This window comes from Choristoneura fumiferana, chromosome 14, assembly GCF_025370935.1.
Source record: "Choristoneura fumiferana chromosome 14, NRCan_CFum_1, whole genome shotgun sequence".
NCBI lineage: Eukaryota > Metazoa > Arthropoda > Insecta > Lepidoptera > Tortricidae > Choristoneura > Choristoneura fumiferana.
Genome location: NC_133485.1, coordinates 301107 through 324415, shown reverse-complemented (window position 1 = coordinate 324415; position 23309 = coordinate 301107). Strand labels below are relative to the sequence as shown.

Below are 23309 nucleotides of genomic sequence, written 5' to 3'. Positions count from 1 at the left end.
CGAGTATGATGGATCGGGCCGGGCAGGGTGTGATCGTGTCTTACCGCTCGAGCGCGGCTACGAGTATGATGGATCGGGCCGGGCAGGGTGTGATTGTGTCTTACCGCTCGAGCGCGGCTACGAGTATGATGGATCGGGCCGGGCAGGGTGTGATTGTGTCTTACCGCTCGAGCGCGGCTACGAGTATGATGGATCGGGCCGGGCAGGGTGTGATTGTGTCTTACCGCTCGAGCGCGGCTACGAGTATGATGGCTCGGGCCGGGCAGGTGTGATCGTGTCTTACCGCTCGAGCGCGGCTACGAGTATGATGGCTCGGGCCGGGCAGGGTGTGATCGTGTCTTACCGCTCGAGCGCGGCTACGAGTATGATGGATCGGCCGGCAGGGTGTGATTGTGTCTTACCGCTCGAGCGCGGCTACGAGTATGATGGATCGGGCCGGGCAGGGTGTGATTGTGTCTTACCGCTCGAGCGCGGCTACGAGTATGATGGCTCGGGCCGGGCAGGGTGTGATCGTGTCTTACCGCTTGAGCGCGGCTACGAGTATGATGGCTCGGGCCGGGCAGGGTGTGATCGTGTCTTACCGCTTGAGCGCGGCGGCGAAGGTGGCGACGGTGCGCGGGTCGCTGTAGTCGCGCAGAGTGTCCTCCACTTCTCCCGCCGTCGCCTGCAACACGCGCTGCAGGCTGCACACACAAACACACACTGCTCAATACACTAAACTACACTATACTACACACTTGTACAGTCACCAGCATTAATATCTGCCACAGAGGAGCGTGCAAAAATATCTGACACGTCCTTCCAGCCCTAGGAATAGAGTCGTATCCGTATCAGATATTTATGCGCGCTTGTTGTGTTAGATATTGGTGCTGGTGATTTTGCAATACACTGAGTCACTGAGTGTACAATGTTTCTACGCACTTCAACATTATCAAGAAAGTGTAAGGGGTAACTGGCTCCTACAGTAAGGCCCAATTGTGTAGTTGAGTAAATATTCAGCGTTTTTGCGGCGTTTTTTAGGCTTCTGTACTCAAAGGATAAGAACGGGACCCTATTACTCAAACTTCACTGTCCGTCCGTCCGTCTGTCAGCAGACTAAATCTCATGAACCATGATATTTAGACATTTGAAATTTTCAACGATCATGTATAACTGTGGCCGCTATATCAACATATACTAAAAACAGAATAAAATAAATATTTAAGGGGACTTCTATACAACAAACATGATGTTTTGCTTGATATTAATAACGGCAACAGATAGACGCTTGAAATATCAAGCGACCAAGGCCGTAACGTCAAACGGATCTCACGATACTATGGCATCTAGCGATTTTCAGCCCTCATTCCTGGGGGCAGCACCCCCGCCCCCCCCCTCGCCTCACCCGTTCAAGGTGTGCAGCGTGCGATGCAGCTGTTCGTTGTCCCGCTGCAGGCGCTCGGTGTCCCTGGTGCGGTCGGCGGCGTGCGCGAGCTTCTGGCGCAGCGCCGCCAGCGCGCACTCCTGCGCCACCAGCCGCTTCTCAGCCGCCGCCACCAGCGCGCTGCACACATACACATACACGCCCTTACACATACACATACACATACACGCCTTAAACGAGCGTTAAGGGGCTTAAGCAGATACGGACGTTACGTTACTGATTTTCCTTGGGGTTTACCCGTATCCTAGTAGGGTGGTCAAAAATATTATCATTACAACACGCTACACTCGAAACTGCATCCTACCTTTGTAACGTGAACAAAAAAGACAATTTTTTTCAATTTTAACTCATGTTTCTGTCAGCAGTAAAGCATACTCCGTGCTCTTAGTTGGTTGAATTATTTATTACTCAATTGAAAAACGATCAATGGCCATTACAGTGTAAAAGAACCATGTTTGGAAGGCATAAAAAAAACTCATTGCTTCAACCGTAGGACGTCTACTGTTGAACATAGGCCTCCCCCATAGACCTCCGGTTGCTTCGGTTGGAACCGACCTTGAACCCGCGACTTTAGCTAGGTAATCCGTCCATCTCGTTGGTGGACGTCCAATGCTGCGCTTGCCGATCTGCGGTCTCCATTCGAGAACTTTTCGGACTCAACCGGCATCCGTTCTCCGTTACATGTTACTTTAGGTTAAAAAAAAACATGTAAATGTTATGGATGAATAGTATGATAGTTACTCTTTGTGAGTGGAGTTAGCGGTGGCCTGTGCGAGCTGTTCGTGGAGGTCCTTGAGCTGCGCCTGGTGCGTGCGCAGCTGCAGCGCGGCGTGGTCGAGGCGCGCCTGCAGCGTGGCCGCGTCCTCGCGGGAGCCCTCGCTCACCGTCGGGAACACGCGGAACATGCAGCGCTCCGTCACCTTGTTGCGACATTGCGGACAGGACTTCGATCTGAAACATGACCAATCATTACCATAGATAGACTGTTGTTAACCGACTCAACAAAATTAAAGTGTCTCGGTCCATTTATGATGGAAAACGTTACACAATTAAGTGTTTCCTTGATATTCCCATGGGGCTACATGTGAATGTGACACTAGAAAGAATATATATTATTAGAGCTCAAGTTATGTTATTGTCTTGATATTTTTGCAGTCACATTAGTATAGGTAGTCGTTCACAATGATGTGTGCTGTGGTACTTATTATAATTTCATTAATGTCTAATTTTGACAAAATCACGCATCTTCGTGGATAGCACTAGGTATACTGACCTAACTATTATTATCAAATGTTCTAGTTCATTTAAGCATCTTTCCTATAAAACATAATTTAAATAATATTTTCAGAGCAGCTAATGAGAATATTAACAAACAAACTTACAACAACAAACAATCGAGTGTTATATGATATTAGATTAGAACAGAATAAGAAAATATTACCTCTCTATCCACTGCGCCAGGCACTGGTGGTGGAAGATGTGGCCGCACTTGGTCACATACAGGCTCTCAGCCTGGTTCACCAGGTCGCTGCATATTGTACACTGGATGTGCATCTCTTCAAACTGATGTTTAGTTTACTAGGGGAATTCAAAAAACTTAAATAATTAAAATCCTGAACTATTTAATTTTCCACTCGCTCAACATTCTCTGTTAGTACAATGCCACCCCCACAGAACTGTACCTAGGAACCAAGTGCTGGAACAATATGCCCCCACCTATAAGAAGTTTAACAACAAAAAATCTTTTAAAAACACTAAGTTATTTCTCTTAGGTACAGTAGCAAAGTGGTTGCTTAGTAGTTGATTTTCAATGTAATTTTAAAATGTAAGGTAGGGTGACGGAACTGTAGGGTGGCTGCATGTTTGTTTGAGGTAGCTCAGTAACTGTTTTTTATTGTTTCTTTTGGATTCAATTTGTAGCATTCGAACATGGCAGATGTAGGCGATATCTAATTTTGGTATTTCTGCTTCTTTGGCTAGTTGAAGTATAATTTTGATAGTGTTTTATGCGGCGATTAACCTTAACAATGAACAGTGATCACAAAATTCTACATTTATTTTCGCGTCTGACATTTTTTAATGCGCAAATTGTCTCCGCGTGGTTTCTAGAATTTTGCTATCAAGTTGCAAAAACTACATTCACCATACAATAAATAAATAAATATCATGGGACACTTGACACCAATTGACCTAGTCCCAAACTAAGCAAAGCTTGTACTATGGATACTAGGCAACAGATAAACATAATTATATAGATAAATACATACTTAAATACATATTAAACATCCAAGACCCGAGAACAAACATTTGTATTATTCACACAAATATCTGCCCCGGCCGGGAATCGAACCCGGGACCTCAAGCTTCGTAGTCAGGTTCTCTAACCACTTGGCCATCCGGTCGTCTAATGTCAAGAAGAAGAATATATTTATCTTTAATTTAACTGACATTGGCTCAAGCCTTAAAGGACGCCATTGAGGGGAATAATAATAATACTGTTATTTTTTTTCATTTTTTATTTGCATACTTTTAATTTGATTAGATATACTGTTCCTATTCCAGCATATATACGTCACACTGATGGGTACATGCCTCCTCTCAGAACGAGAGGACCTTGGGTCATAGTCCCCACGCGAGCCCAGTGCAGATTGGGAATTATGTTTCTATCTAATTTGAGTATACAAGAAAAGCAAAACATATTTTAAAGGTTATAATTAAATTATACTAAGCACACCCCACCTACACTTTTCCATACCATTCGAAAATTACGGGAAAAATTATTAGCTAGCTCTCATTAATTTTTATAAGGTACTTTATGTAATTGCAAGTAAAAACATTCAACTTACCGTCGTTAGTTTGTAAACAAAGTTTTGTGCAACTTGAGAGTAAGAAAAGAACACTAGTAAGAAAACTTAGTGTTCACCGTACATCTATTATTTTCAGTTTTCCCATTGTGAACATAAAATTAAAGCAAATAATTAGTAAATAAAATAAGCAAAGAAAACACAGAAAGAAACAGAAACGTCAGAAACAAACGAACTGGTTGGTTTGTTGGGGTGACACTATTTACCGGACGTACAATACTACAATACCTTAAACAATACCGACATGGAAATACCGACTTTGTTTGTACAGACTTGAACCGACATTATATTTTTATTGACGTTTCGTTTCGTTCGTTAGCCCGCCCGCCCGGCCTTTCAATAGCACAACAGCATCTAAAAGCATCTACAATTTTATATTTTTTTACATGGTCTCGAACCGACTAATAATTTGACTGACCTTAAAATATTTTTCTTGTGTTTTACTTCAATTTAAATTCGTTCATGAGAATATTTTTGGAAATATTCTTCTGTTTTTTGGCTTCTTCCCATGGGCAAAAACAAAGTACATGACACCACTCCCTCTCTTCCAAAATGACCAAAGACAAAAAATGATAACAAACATGGCGTCCCCATGAAGCGTCATCGAGTCGAAGTTGTTTAGTTTTTTTGGGTAAAAGGATAGCCGCGCCTCCAGATTATGCGGGCACAGACGGGACGCAGCCTCGATGTCACCGTGCGGGAGAGGTATGGCGGGTGGAGCAGTGCGCGTCGCTTAGGGTGCGGCGGAGGCCTCGGCTGACCGCTGGTGGTGTCTGTGCAGGCGGAGCGCGAGCGCGGCGGGCTGCGGCGCGCGGTAGAGCGCGATGCACGCGGCGGCGCGCTACGTGTCGGTGAGCGAGCTGTACTCGACCGACGAGGTGGAGCTGCTGCTGGACGAGATCCGCGACCTGGAGCCCACCAGCTGCCGCGGCGAGGACATACAGGTACCGCGCCACCACTCCTCGCGCCCTACTCCTGCGTTAACATCATAATAGTGATCGAATCGATAAGATGATTACACCCTTTCATTAATTATCAATTCTCTCACCTAAACTTGGCTAGCGTGTCGTCAGCTATGTGTGCTGCTGGCCCCGTCTAAGTTCTGCAGCACTCTTCCTAATGATTGTATCAGAATGCAAACCTAGTGAACTTACCGTAACTGGGAGGGTCCTATTATTCCAGTTTCTTTCATGACATGAGATTGTTTAGAGATTTTTGCTTGTTATCAGTGTATGTTACGATATATTCAGTGCAATGATGATGATGATGATGATGATGATGATGATGATGATGATGATGATGATGATTTATGATCAATTTATGAAATAATTTTTTATTCATTGATGTGCAAAATATTAATTAGAGCTATAATTATTATGTATGACACACAATGATATGTGATGGCTTTTGCAGCACTACATTTTATTGTAGACACAAGACATCAATCCATCCATCAGTTCAGTTTAAGACAGGCATACAAGGTACAGTCAACATCATAAATAAGTGATTACTTTTGTTACTTGTCAATTTCAGTTGGTACACAATTTTCATATGGCTTTTCAAACATGATGTTAAAATGACAAGGTACAAAGTATCAGCATTGCTATACAGCAAGGAAATGCTGCCAACATCTTTCGGTCCATGCCGCGAGGGGAAACTTTTCAAATGTCTTTTAGTTATAGTTAAGTTATTTGTTATTATTATTATTATTATTATTGAAATAATACCCTAGCAGCTCTTAGAGCTGATGTATGTACATCACTGCACTTGTGTTTTTAGTCTTTCTTTTTTAAGTGTTTGTCTAGTCTATTTTTCAAACTGTTCACTGAAGGTGCACTTATCACAAGTTCTGGGAGAGCATTCCACGAGTTAACAACACAATAGGGTAAATGTTTCCTAGGGTTGCTTGCACTAGCTAGCTTGCTAGGGCTGTTTGTTTTACTTTTATTAATATAGGGGGGCACTATACATGTAACAGAATTTTTTTTTTTTTACTCGCATCAACATGTGGCACATAGTTCGACAGCTCTTTTGAAAAGATAGTAAGGTTTCTCAAAAACTTTTTTGATTAAGTGAAGATTTCCAGAAATAATCGCTCTCCCAAAGTAGCAAAGATTGTGTCCCCCCCCCTCTATCTTGGTAAACCGTCTGTCCAAAAAATATGGAAAGGTAACGCTTAATAAAAAATTTGAAAAAATTCAGGATGATAGTCAGTCAGTATATCAAACTTTCAAAGAAAACTATAACGGCTAAGTTTGCTTGAGAATTATTAGTAGTTTATGAGTAAATAGCAGCCTAAGGTATAAAATATACCAAAACTTGGAAGATTCCATATAAAATACGAAATCCTTAGAAAAATTATTTATTGAATCAGGCGTTACTTTGCGGAGGTCCATATCAATGAACTAAAATAATTTCCTTGCTCACCCGCAACCTTTCGATAGCTAAGCTTATGCAAAATATGCGTGTTCATGCAGTTCCTCCACCTCCACACTGTAAGAACACACACAAATCACACAAACCCATCTATCACCACCACCACACTACACTGACGCGTTTCGAACAAACAGAGCTCATCTTCAGAGTGACACAACCGTACACCATGCTACCAGTTGTTAGACAGACACTCAACAACAACAACAACTGGTAGCAACAACCAGCAGGTGGTGGAGTCTAACAACTGGTAGCATGGTGTACGGTTGTGTCACTCTGAAGATGAGCTCTGTTTGAGTTCGAAACGCGTCAGTGTAGTGTGGTGGTGGTGATAGATGGGTTTGTGTGATTTGTGTGTGTTCTTACAGTGTGGAGGTGGAGGAACTGCATGAACACGCATATTTTGCATAAGCTTAGCTATCGTAAGGTCGCGGGTGAGCAAGGAAATTATTTTAGTTCCTTAGAAAAATAATACTTATTTTTTTCGTAATGGCTACGGAACCCTATTTTGGGCGTGTCCAACACGCTCTTGGCTGTTTTTTTTTTCGTAATTGCTACGGAATCCTATCTTGGGCGTGTCCAAGACGCTCTTGGCCGGTTTTATATCATGCACACTGTATGTCTGCAGTGTAGTACTACAGGGGATGGTTTTATCTTCATACTAGCCTGTTGCCTACAGTTGCATTCGCGTATAATTGTTTATCGCTATCCCGCGGGAACTATGCAATTTTCCAGGATAAAAACTATCTTATGTCCTTCCGTGGGACTCAAACTATCTGTGTACCGAATTTCAGCGCTGATAGATCAGATGATATCGGGTCTGTCGGCATATGAGCACAGGCAGTGAACAGATTTGGGATGTCGGTGTTGCAGGACTTCGAGATCGCGGGCAGCGGCGCGGGCGCGGTGGGCGGCGCGGGCGCGGGCGCGGGGGGCGGCGCGGGGGCGGCGCGGGCGCGGGGGCGGCGGGGGCTCGGGCGCGCGCTCGCCGGCCGGCACGGAGCGCTCGTGGGACTCGCACGCGCACTACTCGCGCGCGCCGCCCGCGCCGCCGCGCCCGCTGGCGCCCGTCTACTGCCGCCTGCGCTACCTGCTCACCGCCAGCGGCGCCATCACGCTCGTGCTCGTGGTCAGTAGTTTGTATTGATGAAAAGCCCTTCACTTAATTATGCAGATGTTACCATTTGGCAGTGACTTGGCGTCGTTGTTCTCACTGGATTGCCCAATTTTTTATGCAATTTTGTTGGCGGCCAAGGGAAAGATGTTACTTATTAGGGACGAAAAACATAAAGGGCAATGTTCTTTGTATTGCGTATTCTCATTTAAAGTTTTTGTTTCTCGTAAAGTAGAATCTGAATGAACTAATTGAAATCTAAAGTACAAGTTAAATTTAGTGTTAAAATTGGAGTTCAAGTCGACGCTCAGTCGTCTGGTGCGAAAGGTTCCAGATAAATAGGAGCGTGACGTGCGAGGCGTCCGTCCGATTGGCGTTATCGTGGTGCGTTTCGTTCCCTGTTGTACAGATTTCCATTTTTATTAATAACCAATTGCGGAGATTTTATAGATTAGCTCGACTACAGCTACCTAGGTACCTACTCGATTTTACAAAAAAAGTTGGAGACGGTCTGCCGGCTGTAGTAACAGTAACAGATGTTCGTATCTATTCGTCGTCGCTTCGTTCGTTGTCGGACCTAAGACCTAACGTCTAACGTAGACCTCATTCGATGGGTTGATGTGTTGATGTGGTGTGTGTGCGCAGGTGTGCAGTGTGACGTCAGCCGCGTGCGTGTGGGGCGGCGCGGGGCTGCGCGTGTGGGCGCTGCCGGGGGCGGGCGGCGTGCGCGCGCTGCAGCTGGGCGCGCTGACGTCGGCGGGGCTGCACGGCGCGCTGCTGGCGCTGCACGTGACGCGGCTGCGCGCGCTGCTGCCGCTGCGCTGGGGCGCGCTGGCCGCCGCCGCCGCGCTCTGGAGCGCCGCCGCGCTGCTGGCTGGCGCCGCCGCCACGCTCCACAGCGTGCTGACCGCGCCCGAGTACCGCGCCGCGCCACGCACGCTTGTCGCGCTCCTGCACGCTGCCGCCGTACGTATACCACTACCCTATTGATAATAGGGATGCACCAGGAATTACTACTTACAATGGGGATACCATTAAAAAAAAAATGGTGCACGCGGAAGCGTTACGGGCCCGCTTTGAGAACCTAAAGTATATATACATTTATTAGAGACTTTGACTTGCAGACGATTACAGACACGACGAACAGACGAGGAAAACAGTGTATAAAATGCCGATAGAGTGCTGTGACGTAACTTAATTATTCAATAACATCGGAATTTCTATATACAAAATTTTAAGTCAAACCAACCAACGGTTGTGGAACAAATTACATTATAAAAATTATAAAATACTACCAGACTCGGCAGACGTCTTGCCTGGAAAAGGAAATTTCATAAAAATCGGTCAAGCCGTTTCGAAGGAGTTTGGTCACAAAACATTTTTGACTCGAAAATTTTATATATTAGATATATGTATTTTATAAATCATAGACAGGGCGATTTAAGGGTAGGAAAACAGGACATGATTGATTGTTCAGTCACTGATTGTACTGTATGGCCAGACATAACTAAGGGTAGGAAAACAGGACATGATTGATTGTTCAGTCACTGATTGTACTGTATGGCCAGACATAACTAAGGGTAGGAAAACAGGACATGATCGATTGTTCAGTCACTGATTGTACTGTATGGCCAGACATAACTAAGGGTAGGAAAACAGGACATGATTGATTGTTCAGTCACTGATTGTACTGTATGACCAGACATAACTTTTTACAGAGTACCTAGTCCGATTGTCATAATTATTTTTTATTGGCTAGGGTATACCTTGAAGTTTGTATTACATAAATTTGAAAAAAAAAAATTACGCCAAGGGTGGGAAATAGTATAAAATAAAAATTGTTAACAAAAAAAATTAAACCGGCGAAAAAACTGAAAAGCAAAAAATAATGAGTTTTTTTCATTTAACCTTAATTTAGGTATCAGTTTGAAGTCGGTGCCTCAGCACGAGCCAAGAGAAATAAAAAATATAAAAGAAAAAATAGAAGCCCGTCAGGTAGACGACATGGCACTTGTATGGCTAGGAGCTGGCGCTGCCAAGAGCGCTATCAGCGGTATCGGCAATTTTTGAAAAAATACAATTTTACTCGCAAATGTGATGAAAAACATTGTGTGTCGCACGGGCGGTACTAGAATTACGAACATCGACTCTTCGACTTCGGGCTTCTAATAGACTCTCGTTCGTAATTCCTTATTTACCGCCCTTAAGACACAATGTACTATTTCGGCGGTTTAGTTTTTTGTTAAAAAGTTTTTGTAGTCTAAATTCAATAAAGATATTTCAACTGTGTCATGGATTTTGCGCGTCTTGTTGCAGGGCTTCGGGCTGGGCGGGGCGCTGGCGGCTCTGGTGCTGGCGGGGCTGTCGCTGCGAGGCTGCGCGCGGCGCGGGGGCGGCGGCGGGGCGGGGGCGCGGGCGGGAGGCGCGCGCGGGCGGGGCGGGGCGGGCGCGGGCGCGGGCGCGGCTCGGCCGGCTCGCTGGCGGCGTACCGCGCCGTGCCGCAGCCGTCCACGTCGCGCCACGACCCCTTATAGTGAAGGCCCGCCGCCGCGCGCGCCGCGCCGCCCCCGCCGCCCCCGCCGCCCCCGCCGCCCCGGACTCCTTTTCCACTGACTTTTGACCGCGTGCTGTTTGTGTTGGCGCCGACCTTCCGTTCGCGAGCCGGTTCGATGCTAGTCCGTTAGGTTTAGGTTCGTAATGTTAAGCGTCGACGTTCCTCGACTAGTCGGTTTGCACAAATTCATTCCTAGTCTCTTTTTATAGCTTCACGGGCGCGGCCGCCGCTCGAGCGAGGCGTTATTATTGCGTTAAGAGTAATATTGTTGTATAGAGGGGCCGCCCGCGCGGCGTGTCAGATTTTATTTCGTACGGTAACGCTTGTAATGGATCAAATCGTTTGCATGATAATATATTAATTGTTCATAAGCGACATGTACTAGGGTTTAAGGAGAAATTGCGAAATATACTAAGAATTGTTATAGGAAATAATTTTATACCTACTGTCTGATCTCATACTCGTTCCGTGAGCTTACGGGTCGCCGGCGCTCGCCCACTACGCGTGTGGCGTGTGGCGTGTGGCGTGTGGCGCGGCCGCGTGGCGTGTGGCGTGTGGCGTGGCGTGTGGCCGGGCGAGCGCCGCGATTGTTTTCATCGTCTGTTTCATTTACAAACTATATATCAAACATATCACAATATTGTTTGAATTTGTTTCCTCTCCAAATTGAGCAAATAATGATGTTTTGGATTCGACTTGCCCGGCCGCTTGCTCCGGCGGCTCGATCTCTGTAAACTATGTGCGAGTGATTTTTACTTTTCAATTTTAATTATAATATATGGTTTTTATACACAACGGTGTTTCTTTTCATTTCCTTTATAATTTTGATAAAAATATTTTTTTTATGAAAACCATCTAATACACATGGGCTTCACCGATTGATAAGTGATCACTGCCGCTCATGGACACCTACACTACCACTGGGACTGCTGGTGCATTACCAGCCTTGCAAAAAGTAGCACACGCCTCTTAAGGGCACCAAACGGCAACGGGCAAACCATAATACGGAGAAACCACACGGTGGGGGCATTCGCAGCGGCGCTATCTCTAATTACTAATTAGTTACAATAGTTTTGAATCCGAGTTCAATTTAGCAATCATTTATCGAAATATCAGTTAATCGTTTATCAGAGACCCGCTGTGGTGAACCACAGCTTGCGTCCCACGTTGCGCTCCCACGGATTTCCCATTAGCGCCTTTATCACTTATATGTATACAGCCGCTAGTTGATCCTTATCGAAGGAATTTTTGTTATCAGCCATCATGACATGAGCGACGCTGTATCTGCTTTGTAAAATATTCCATAAACTACGTATAGACTGGGTATCTGATTGTTAAATGCTTCCCATTCATTGCCGAAGACGCGATATCGCGTCCGGTGACTTCTTTATCGTAATGCCGCGGACGTGATTTCGCGTCTTCGAAATTATCCTCGTTTAGAGCTTATAGCTTGTAATGACGTTTTAAATACATAAAGGGAATACCGTAAGGATGCATAACTTTTAATGTAGAACGCCATACATACCGCTGTCGGTTGCCGAGAGACTTCTCATTAGACGAGATGAGAATTAAGTATGTTCCATAGATCATAGGATACCCATGCCATGTTATCAGTGTTGTTTTTTATATCTTTCTTATTGTGTAAATATATGTTCGAAATAATAATTTATTATATAGAACAGGAACTTCAGCTTAGGAAGTGATACGCTAGAGTACCTCCTCCTCCTTAGAAGAGTTTAATATTTAGGGTTCTATCAGTTGACGTTCCCTCATTATTTGCCGCCGTTCCCACATTAGTCGTTATTCCGGACAGCCTGTAGTATAGACAATATTAAATCACTGATTCTTTGTTGAAGCGGATTAAAACTAATCTTAATCGACTTTTACAATTACGAATTATCGAAACTACTTACGATAGATTTTATTTATGCCACACCAAGATAAGAGGTGGTCGGAAGAGCACGTTAAGTACAGGTAATGGAATTATAGGTACCTAAATTCGGATAGAACCTTTCGCATTTCGAATTAATCCATTGCGTGACATGGCAACTAGCACGGTCCAACTTGGCTGTTGTACCGGGATCGGCGACGCCCCGCGCCGGTCTTTGACGGCCGATTAGGAACCGCGGATATTGTACCTACATAACGACCTTATAATGACGCTATTTCAGTTACGACCGTGCTCACTATGCCTGGGAAATGTCGCGCTGAACCTTTTTTAATGCCCGGGGGCACGCGACGCGGCACCGCCCGGCCACTGCGAGCTGCGGCCCGGCACGGACCGGCGCCGTCGAACCATACAGCGATGCTATATGGCTAATGAAATTGACCGTTAATAATAGATGAATGGTGCCACCCAAACTAAATCGACGCAAAAAGTACGTACACACTTTCGGGGGCGGGGTAAACAAAGTCGTGCTAGCCCTGCGCTCTTATCTTAAGAAATCACAGCTTTATCAATAACATTGTGACTACATTAGCGCTATCTGCTGCGGTCGCGACCGCGACACTCCGCGAGCTGCCGGCCGTGGGCGCCGCCGACGCAGTTAGTACCTTAATTAATATCCTGGAAAAATTCTACGGCAACCTCTACAATCTGCCGCATAGGTACCTACCTAATAGGTGCTGAAGTTTTAGAACGAATTAATTTAGTCGAGTGCCTAAACTAGATACAAGGTTTGAGTTGAGCGTAATGTCGGAGAAGCTGACGGAGAGTGCGATCCTGCGGGAGTACTACGCCGACACCGCCTACATCACGACGCCCGAGGGCATCATGAAGGTGCTCGCCGTGGTAAGTACTTACCTAGCTGATAACTTTTCAAGGGACAAAATTCCAAATCCAATTTTTTGCTGACTGTACTTGCATTGCCTTCTAAAGTACTTAACGGTTTCTAGTTTCAATTCAAGTCGATGCTATCCGATGTTAATGTTACCTAACCGTTGAAGAGTCTGTCCAGCGAAGACGATTCTGGCCGCACCACCACACTGTAGGTACGTCACCGAACGTATGTACACGAGACAAGTAGGTAGGTTTATGTTTTATAAAATTTAAAACTACCAACCAACAACTTAGATAGTTACCTATTAGTTAAAATATTAATAACATGGTATAACGTTCTTAAGGGCGGTAAATAAGGAATAACTAATTAATAACTAATTTAATGAGTCGATGTTCGTATTTCTTGTACCGCTCGTGCGACATACAATGTTTTTCATCACATTTGCGAGTAATATTGTGCCAAGAGATCGCGATAGTAGATCGTATCGGCGACAAGATTAATGAATGAACTGGAGTTGAATGCATTTGAGAATGCACGCATACCTTTCATTGCGGATAACGGCTCGGATATCACAGCAGTGCAGTAATTGATAACGTCATGTACCTACGGTCACAGCTACGGTGCATAGCTGAGATACGTAACAACCTAACATGGTGGGTTATTCTCACTTGGGCTCTCAACCTTATTTTTCCGACGGCACTCTGGATTTATGATTTCTAAACCTCCCCCTTCGTTTTACTTATTGTGTGACGCTTTCTATTTTTTCTGACCGTCCTACGGCTAGGTAGTGCCCTTTTGAAAACTTTCATATGTCCTGAATGAGTGTTATCGCTCACGTTGAATATTTAGTTAGGTTAATATCGTGATGTGTGTTGGTGTCTCCGTCCCCACGGCATTACCGTCGCGTGGTGTTGCAGCTGGGGTGCCTGGCGGCGGCCGTGCTGTTCCTGGCGGGCGGCGGCTGCGCGGGCGCGGGCTGGCTGGCGGCGGGCGGCGCGGCGCTGGCGCTGGGGGCGGCGCGGCGCTGGCGCTGCAGCTGGCGGGCGGCCCGCTCGGCGCGCCGCAGCTGGCGCCTCACGCCTGGTTCTACGCGGTATGTGGCGGGCTGCCAGTCCTGGCGGGCGGCGGCTGCAGCTGCGCCCGCCTGTATTTAGTGGTGGTGTGGTTGCAGGACGTGGTGTGCGGGGCGGCGCTGGCGGCGCTGCTGGTGCTGGGCGGAGTGCTGAGCCTGACGCTGTGCGAGCTGCGCGGGCGCATCGCCTACGTGCACGCCGTACGTACCTACATCGCGACACGCACCGCCAGAACACAACACTGATATACAATGGGTGTTTTTCCTTTAGCCGGCCCGGCACCGGCGTGGCCGTGCACCGACACCGGCGCCGGGATTCGTTTTTCCACTGCGCGTGTTACCTCGACTGAACCAAATCGGGTTGCCTAACAAGCAAGCCGCAAAGTTGGAATCTTTTTGGAATAAATTTCCCAATGATTTCTTTCGCAGATGTATTGAATGTTAACATTACAGCATTTGCAGCAAAAGGGTTCCATTCTGTTCTGGTACACGATTCAATTAGTTGAACTGTATTATGTGTTTGTGTTTGCACTGTGCAGCCGCTGGCGCTGGCGGTGGCGCTGCTAGCGGGCGGCAGCGCGGCGCGCGCGCACCGCGAGGTCACGCGGCGCTGGGACGCGGCGCGCGGGCCCGCGAGGGAGCCCCGTCGCGCGCCGCCCGCCGACATCGACGTCTGACCGCCGCCAAATACGGCGCGCGCGACACATCTGCCGCGTGCCCCCGACTTGTATGACAAACCACATACATACACATGTATGATGTGTTAGTGTTTACCCGCGGCGTCGCACACGTAATTCATTAGATCAGGAGCGGAACTGAAATTTTAGGATATTTTTCAATTTCCGTGGGAATTCCCGAAAATTATTTAAATCGTGATTTTCATTGACGTTATATTAAAAACAATCATGTCAAATTTCATGACTCCTTAGAGCTTACTCAGCAATTGTTTTTTCGAGATTTTATCCCTATCCCATGGGAATATGGAAATAAAAAGTAGCCTATGTTTTATTCCAGATGTCCAGCTATCTACATACCAAATTTTATTTAAAGATCCAGCCTTTTTAGTAACCAACATACTCACTCACTCACAAACTTTTGCATTTATAATATTAGTAGGAATGAACCGTTCACTCTCGGCAGCACATCACATTCACAACATAATTGACAACCACTTCAACAACGATACAGAGAGGGAAGTTATTACGTGCCGTTAAGAGGGTCAACGACTGCTAAAATACTGCTTACGTAAAACCATAAAAAAAGATAATGAGGCACCACTTTCTACAGAACTGGCATATTTTTATCGTTTCAAATTGAGAGCAATATTGTATGAAAATATTCATGTCCTATTTAGTCCATTTATAGTCTTTTTATATTCTACATAACTTTTAGTGATAGCTCATATTGATCTAAGTCATATTGAACTTGTGTGAGTGTTAAACGTCTATATGTTAACAAGCCATCTTGAGTTTGATTATATGGTATAAAAAGCATAAGAATAAGCACTGTAAGTTACTCTGTTTAAAATAAAACTATTGCAATGCAAGTGCATGCTGAACATTTCCTTCCGCCATATTTTGTTTACACTATATTTTATATATTATTTTTATTTTCTATGATTCTGGAGTGAAATGCAGACGATTTCTTGTAAGTCAACAATACCGTATACCATGTTGACAAAACATAATAGGTATTATAATAAAACTTGCATCAAGACAGTTTTGTTACTCTTCAATTTCTTTGTGTATCTATCAAGATAGCACAGTAATTAACTCACTCGCATAGTGGTCACTCAAGCACTCCACATGTCTGCAGAGTGCTCCAGTGATGTCTTGCCACTGCAGATTCTACACTGTATAAGCGTGCATATATGATTAAAATGATAATACTTTACTGTAAGTGAAAATACAAATTTGATATAATTTTGTAAAAACAAAGACTGTATTTAGGTATAATTTGTAACAATGCTTAGGAATATAAATTAAAACTATTATAACCAGCACCAAGTACTTTGTAATTATTTATGGCACTAACTTGAAGCACCAGAAGCAAAATATTTTTGTACTGATTCCGTAATACTCTCCGGGGTGGGTTTCTCAGCAACACCTGCTATCTCCACACCCAGGTTCTCTATCTTGTGGGCCGTGGAGTTGCCGATGGCGAAGTAAGGCAGCTGTGTCAGCCCGTTGCTGAAGGTTTGCAGCTGGCGGTGGATGTACTCACAGCCTGACGGGCTGAAGAACACCATGCAACAGAGACTGCATTCCAATGCGCTCAGTTTGATGAGTTCTTCTCTTAAATTCTCATTTTCCTTAGTTTCATACACAGTCAGAGAGTCCACTGAGATTCCCTTAGATTGAAGCATGTCCGGAAGAGTTTCAGAGCTCAAATTACCACAGGGGAATAGGAATTTGGCCGGGTCCGTGTTCTCGGCGAGCACGAGGTCTGCCAGCGCGGCGGCGCTCCCGGCGGCGGCGCCGCGCACGTCCAGGCCGAGCCGGCCCCGCGCCTGCCGCGCGCTGGCGGCGCCCACCGCGTATAGGCGTCGCGCGCGCCACACCTCGAACTTGCCCACGGTCCAGCGCTGGGCGGCCGCCTCCACGGCGCGCGGGCTCGTCACTATCAGCCCCGTGTAGCCTTTGTCGTTCAGCTTCTCGTCCAACTCTGCCAGGTTGACGTACGTGAAGTGAAGCGGCTCGACGAATATAACCTCGTAGTCGTGATCGCTGAACGCCCTGCGGTAGTCCTCCGATTCGCTCTTGAACAGTACGACTCTCTTCATGGTGGGCGCTTGCTACTCGACCGAACAAAGACGACCCTGAAGCCACAAGGAAATAGATTGAGTTTATTTGCGACGCAACACTGAATTAATGAGGTGGTAAACGCGAAACTATCCAGTAAAAAGCTGATTCGACGGAGGTTTGAGACGAAAGGAGTCGATGTCACTGTATTACAAAATGCAGGTAGAATCTACTTACATTTATTTCAATTTATTCAAAACGTCCCAAGTTCATAATTTGAAAGTTTTGGGTATTCAAACTTTCGTTTGATTGTTTCCGTGTATCAGACAGTGACACTCCTCTGACAGACCGGATCGATCAGCTGACAGCTGTCACTAGTTTTTTTTCTTCATGGATTGATGTTCCAGTCACATTATTAAACGTTGCAAAATTACGTTACACATAAACAACGTCGTGAGCTATGAAACGTTTTGCTGTTATTTCGATAGACAGTCAACTGACAGGAACATTTCCTTTTAAACGGAAAAGATTTTTCCTGACGCACTCACATTTTGGCCCATATAAAAAAAATTAATCTGAAAATTATTAGATACCTCACAAAGGGTAAAGGGTATTTTTATGTTTACTTTACAGTGGATCATTCTCCGATTCTGTCGGAGAAGCAGTGAGAGGGCGGAGAGGTCCCGATGCCGCTGAGCTCGCTGCGCTGCTGCTGCTCGGGCGGCACGCTGGTGCTGACGGCGGCGCTGACGCTGCTGCTGGTGCCCAGCGTGCCCGACCTGGTCACGCGCCTGCACGACGACGACAAACCGCGCGCGCACGTCGCGCCGCCGCTGCCGCGCTTCTCGGTCGAGCGCCTGCGAGCGCTCTGCCCGCCGCTCGACCTTTTCGCCACCGTCATTATGCTCGTCGTCGGATTCTTAATATATCTCTGCGAGTGGATACAGAGAAAACTGATGGAGAGAAGGATAGTTAAGGTAATTGTAATTGAGCGCCACCCCTCCGCCGAGAAGGGGTGAGGTTGTAGATGTGGCCGTGACGACCCTCGCGGCAAGTATGTCATAACTTTTCGCGAAGGCATTTGTGAACTCGCGAAGTTTGCCAACGGGTGTAAATTATTTGGCAAGAAGTTTGACGAAGCAATTTGTAAGTTGGACCTTTAGGTGCGTCTTCAAATTGGGGAAGATATCGCAAAGTTCGCGCGCAGGAAGCGGAAATTTGGAAAGTCGTTGTTGCTCACATAATGGAATTTGCATAAAGAGCCCGCATTAGTGGGTCCATTTACGTCAATTTGTCGCAACAACTGATTGGCCGCGTCACAAAACGCCCCGATCCGATGCGATGTTCACTCTACTGATTGAGCACAGTGCGAGGTGGAGGGTGCACAGTGGAGGGAAAAATATTTTTTAGGTATCTAAGTAAATATAAAACCGGCCAAGAGCGTGTCGGATATGCCCAAGATCGGGTTCCGTAGCCACTACAAAAAAATCAAGTAATCATTTTCTAAGGATTTCGTATTGTGTACGGAATCTTGTTTTCAAATTTTTCCACCCAACAGTTTAGATTTTAGAGGGAGGGGGAGGGACGCTCGACATGAAAATTTTAACTTTAAAGTTGAATATTTCACAAACAGATCACTGAATCGAAAAATCGTGCTGGCAATCCCTCAATGGTTTTAAAAGACCTATCCATCGATATCCCACAATATAGGGTTAGTCGATTAAAAAAATCTCCCCCACTCTTCTCGTCTATGAGAGGTCCCTAATTTTTTTTTATTTTACCACTGTCGGCGTGACTAATATGTATATTCATGCCAAATTACAGCTCTATAGTACTAACGTCTCTGAGCTTAGCCGCGGACGGACAGACAGACAGACGGATGGACATGGCGAAACAATAAGAAACTTGTAATTTTTTTGCGTTTACATTTTGAAACTAATTATACTGGATTGTTAGGGACCTAATAGGAAGGCACTTAAATCCCGTGACAGCAACTCCATTCCATTCCCACGTTAACTCTTTTAGTAGATACTACGGTCTCACAGAGGCGTCTTTACCTATAGTGCAGGCAGGGTGTGCGTTGCACACGGGCGCAGCGGTGTTAGGGGCGCCGGCCGCGGCACTTTGTACCTATTCCATTTTGACCGCGCGCTTCCTAGATGGCGCTAACTAAAGTAATAATTGCACACGGGCGCTACATGGGCTAAAGACGCCGCTGCGGTCTCATTTATTCCATCAATAAAACCAGCCAAGAGCGTGTCGGACACGCTCAAAATAGGGTTCCGTAGCCATTACGAAAAAATCAAGTAATATTTTTGTAAGCATTTCGTATTTTATAAGGAATCTCCCAAGTTTAGGTATATTTTATACCTTAGGCTGCTATTTACTCTTAAACTACTAATCATTCTCAAGCAAACTTAGCCGTTATAGTTTTCCTTGAAAGTTGGATATACTTACCACTATTCTGAATTTTTTGAATTTGCACTGCGCAGGTGAACAAGTACTTATTGGCAAGCGTGGAGCGGTTGCGGGCGTGGGACGCGCAGCAGGAGCAGGTGGAGAGCACGCTGCGGCTGGTGCAGGGCGCGGCCGGCGAGTACAACCTGCTGCTGTTCCTGCTGCTGCGCCGGCGCCGCGCCAGCCCCGCCTGCCCCGCCCGCCCCGCCTGCTACCTCGACAAAGACCTCGACGACGACCGCGGCTAGCCGCCAAGAGACATTGACCACACATTTATTTTATATACGTGATTAATACATACATGTTCTTATCAGACTCTTTTAATTACTTCTAAAACACTAGGTCCTGTATACCGTTTTCGGCTACGTGGTAAATATAGTCTTAAATCTTTCTTTGTGAGAGCTGGGGCTGGGGATTATTATTACATCCCCTGCCGTGATTCTCTGACAACATTCTAAACGAGTTTAAGAGGCTGTTTCACCATCCATTGATTAGCGTTAATCGACGGTTAAATGTGATGCCGTCTCCGTCTATTCGAACAATACAAATAGAGACGGCATCACGCCTAACCGCCAGTTAACACTAATCAATGGATGGTGAAACAGCCCCTAATAGAGTTGATAATATATTATGAGTATGCTCCTTAATAGAGAGTTGTCGTGCGTTGACGTTGCACTGACCAACAAGACCTACTGGCTACTGGCTACTGGCTACTGGCTACTGGCTACTGGCTACTGGCTACTCCACTGACTGTACAAAGTGTACAGCGCCAGCGAGCGAACGGGTCAAGTTATGATTGTGCAGCCGAACGCAGAGATGAACCCGCGGACGAGATTCACTTAAGCATTACTTAAGCTCTAGTTATCTAAGATAGCGATGTCATAATGTTATGTATGACGGCACCGCTATCCTAGGAAACCCGAGCTTCAGAGAATCACACTCTGGACGGGGTCTACTGTGGTGTAGCAGAAGTAATATGGAGCACCCGGCGACATTCGAGCGGACGGTGCACGCCACATAACGCCATTTACGTCTTGTGGCTCGTCTGCGGAGCAGAGGTCTCGGCGCCGTGCGATGCGGTCCGTTTATTTGGCGGCTGATTTAATGTCGCGCGTCGTAACGTAACCCTTGATATCTATTTCCAAGACGAATGGCGCGGAATACAAAGCCACAACGGCCGCCGCGCGGCGGACGCGCGTGACCCTCTGTCGCACGCTTCAAATTAAACTAAGTAGGAACATTCGTTTCGCACTCCGCTGGCGTTCAATTTCACCGTACACAGGGGACGGCGGGGCAGTTATTTTATCCCAACGGGTATAGGTACCGACTTTACATGTAATGTAATATGCGAGCTTCAAATGTCAATGGTAATCGTAGGTCGTCGCTGCGCTTGTTAGGGCGCGCCGCGCGACAAAGGCTCGCGCCGGGGTCACGCTTTGTGCGGCACGTCGCCCGCTCGTTAGGCCTCCGCTCGGGTCTCTAGCCCGTCTTAAGCCTTCCTTCAAATAAATTTCCTCCCGATTTGATGCCTTTCAGACAGCACACTGAATCACCTGCGCGTGTGTGGGAGTACGCGCATGACGGCCCCGAGCCCGAGCCTACAAAATCTGAAACGTACGTGTTTCCAAATAGAATGAAAAGAATAAACAGGGATTGCGAACCTTATTTGGTGAATGTAAAAATAATTATTTGGCTGTGACTGCCATCGTTTGCTGCCATTTGATGGTTTAGTGAAAACATAACACTACTTATATATGAAGTACCTAATATTTAATCGAATAAGAAAATTATTTTCGAGCTGGTTCAATGCCATGTAGGGCATTGGTAAGTAATAAGTAGGCGAATAAAAGATAGCATGCAATCGCTCACTCAGACGAACAAATTAAAGGAGATGGTGCGCCTAGGTAGGTACGAGTGCCTTTTACCCACAACACGCAATACATTCATTTATTACGTTAAATTTGAAGCAGATCAAGTGAACCGAAACCCCTTCGGATAGTTCGGATGTCAGGAGCTGAATTTCAACTGTGAAACTGTACATCCAACAACATGACACATGCCACATAGGTTCACGTACTTAATCCATTAACAGCTACATTATAGTTATAATTAAAATTAGTGCGCGAGTCTCGGAACAATTGTTAATTAATTGGCACCCGCGGTGTGATAATAATTATCAATCATCAATTAATGAGCGTTCGTCGGGGGTGCGCCCGCGCCGCGCCGGCGGGCTTTTGCTGCGCCATTATTAATTCAGTGACACTACTCGTATTGTGTGGCCGCAAGCCGCAGCTTCACCCGCGGCGGCGGCGGCGGCGGCTGAGCCCCGCGAGCCGACGACGACGCCGCGACGATAGGTATATCTCCATCCAGGGTTATTAATGCAAATAATTAATGAAAATTTCGCGAGAGGTAGTAATGCCGTGAATTAACGTGAGAAGCGAACCGATGCGGCGCTGGCGGCGGGCGCGGCTCCCGTTAATTAATAAAACATATCCATCTCACCGGCAAATAAGTGTACATTTATCTTATGCCCGCTACGCTGCACGTGCACGTCGTTGTTTTTGGGTCATTCCACCTTTCGTCGTCCATTGCCTGTTTGAGGTCGGAGCCGGTGTCGCGGCGTGAGGGATAAACGCGAGGTGGACGGTGCGCAGTGCGCCGTGTCGCGGGCGGGCGGACGCGGGTCAGGACGCGGCGGCACGCGGGGCATGGGGTCGGCTGCCAGGGCTGACAATGTAATGAAATGCTTATTTTGCATTATAATATAGCGGCGCTTTTTACCGGCGCCAATACGTTCCACTGAACATTTGCATGTGAATCATAAAAATGTAATTCTAGGACATAGTGTCTTGGTCAAAAAGAATCTAAAAGTCTACATATTATATATTGTAACGTATTGATTGTGATGTGTTAAACGGCACAAAACGTTTGACTGAGTGAATGCGACGCCGCCCACGCGACGTGCTTGACAACAATGTGGCGTAGCTGGGTGGACAAGGGCCCCGGTGCATAGAGAAAGAATCGGGCCATCACCCCTCTTTCTAAGTAGCTTGAACATTTATTAAAAGAAAGAAAGAAAGATTTATTTGATTCCATCAGTACCTGTATTAGCCTTCAAAAACATTTAAAAAAATGGATAGAGCCTGCTCACAAGATTTTTTTCCCTTTTTTATGCTTCTCTCTTTTCAAAGCTTAGGCTACAGGGCCCACTGAGGTCCGGGGCTCTGGGCCCTGGTGCACTGCACCACCTGCCCATACGGTAGCTACGGCACTGAGCTACAGTCGTTATTCCGAAATCTTGTCCATTATCAACTCTTTAGGAACAGACAGGATTGGAACAGGATTTTATATCAATTAACTTTAAATTAACTTTGAATTTGAAAGAATTTATTGTTCAGTTTGCGACAGGTTCAGGTTTCCATTGTCGCGTCGCGGTGAATTAATTTCTGCTTTGTACCCAAGAGACTTCTTTGACCGAGTAGAAAACTTTAGCTCCTAGCAGCGCTGCTCCGGCTTTTAAAAGTTAGCCTCTGTCCTGTGACGGTTCCTCCACGCCCCCCCCCCCCCCGCAGCTGCAGAAATAGTCGTAGCCCGCACTACGGCTGAACCGCCGCCGTTTTTAACCGCATGACTTTGTGGATCAAGTAAACTTAAAGCCGCCAGTGCGGCCGCTTGCATTGTAATTGTTCTTTACTTGATTCACAAAGTCACGCGGTTAAAACCGCGGTGGTTAGCCGTAGCGCGGCCTGGGCCTTACTCTTATTTACCCCCTTGTTCTGTAACCTTGCATGGTGAAAAATATAAGCTGGAATTTACATATGAAGAAGCTGCAATACTTACTTCTCGTTTTCGTGTCGTCGCCCGGTTT

At 46.1% G+C, this 23309-nt stretch overlaps 3 protein-coding genes, 1 long non-coding RNA gene and 1 pseudogene across 4 annotated transcripts; 3 read left to right on the top strand and 2 right to left on the bottom strand.

Annotated features, from left to right (window-relative positions):
- Positions 1 to 581: 581 nt before the first annotated feature.
- Positions 582 to 4558, bottom strand: LOC141434593 (E3 ubiquitin-protein ligase TRAIP-like; the record flags this gene model as incomplete). The annotated part of the gene is given in 5 exon segments (XM_074097015.1): positions 582 to 683; positions 1385 to 1543; positions 2165 to 2374; positions 2865 to 3001; positions 4270 to 4558. Coding segments are annotated over 4 exon segments (584 nt in total), but the record flags the coding sequence as incomplete, so codon positions are not given.
- A 9-nt stretch (positions 4559 to 4567) lies between these two features.
- Positions 4568 to 11660, top strand: LOC141434892 (uncharacterized; annotated as a pseudogene).
- Positions 11661 to 14180: 2520 nt separating this feature from the next.
- LOC141434596 (uncharacterized) lies at positions 14181 to 15671 on the top strand. The gene is made up of 3 exons (XR_012452071.1): positions 14181 to 14261; positions 14340 to 14441; positions 14780 to 15671. It is a non-coding gene; the product is annotated as an uncharacterized lncRNA (long non-coding RNA).
- A 488-nt stretch (positions 15672 to 16159) lies between these two features.
- LOC141434594 (uroporphyrinogen-III synthase-like) lies at positions 16160 to 17334 on the bottom strand. Its single transcript, XM_074097016.1, has 2 exons — positions 17219 to 17334; positions 16160 to 17058 (listed from the first exon to the last, which is right to left on the bottom strand). The coding sequence occupies exon 2, from the start codon at positions 17020 to 17022 to the stop codon at positions 16270 to 16272; it is 753 nt and encodes a 250-aa protein (XP_073953117.1). The 5' UTR covers positions 17023 to 17058; positions 17219 to 17334; the 3' UTR covers positions 16160 to 16269.
- A 146-nt stretch (positions 17335 to 17480) lies between these two features.
- On the top strand, positions 17481 to 19748 carry LOC141434595 (uncharacterized). Its single transcript, XM_074097017.1, has 2 exons — positions 17481 to 17958; positions 19474 to 19748. Exons 1-2 carry the CDS (start codon positions 17668 to 17670, stop codon positions 19684 to 19686), a joined length of 504 nt encoding a protein of 167 aa, XP_073953118.1. The 5' UTR covers positions 17481 to 17667; the 3' UTR covers positions 19687 to 19748.
- Positions 19749 to 23309: the final 3561 nt, after the last annotated feature.

What these genes read in the sequence shown, in the direction of transcription:
- LOC141434594 (XM_074097016.1), bottom strand. Translation starts at nt 17,022, where the DNA reads ATGAAGAGAGTCGTACTGTTCAAGAGCGAATCGGAGGACTACCGCAGG.
- LOC141434595 (XM_074097017.1), top strand. Translation starts at nt 17,668, where the DNA reads ATGCCGCTGAGCTCGCTGCGCTGCTGCTGCTCGGGCGGCACGCTGGTG. An exon ending in TGGAGAGAAGGATAGTTAAG is followed by an intron (nt 17,959 to 19,473) that starts GTAATTGTAATT and finishes TGCACTGCGCAG; the next exon opens with GTGAACAAGTACTTATTGGC.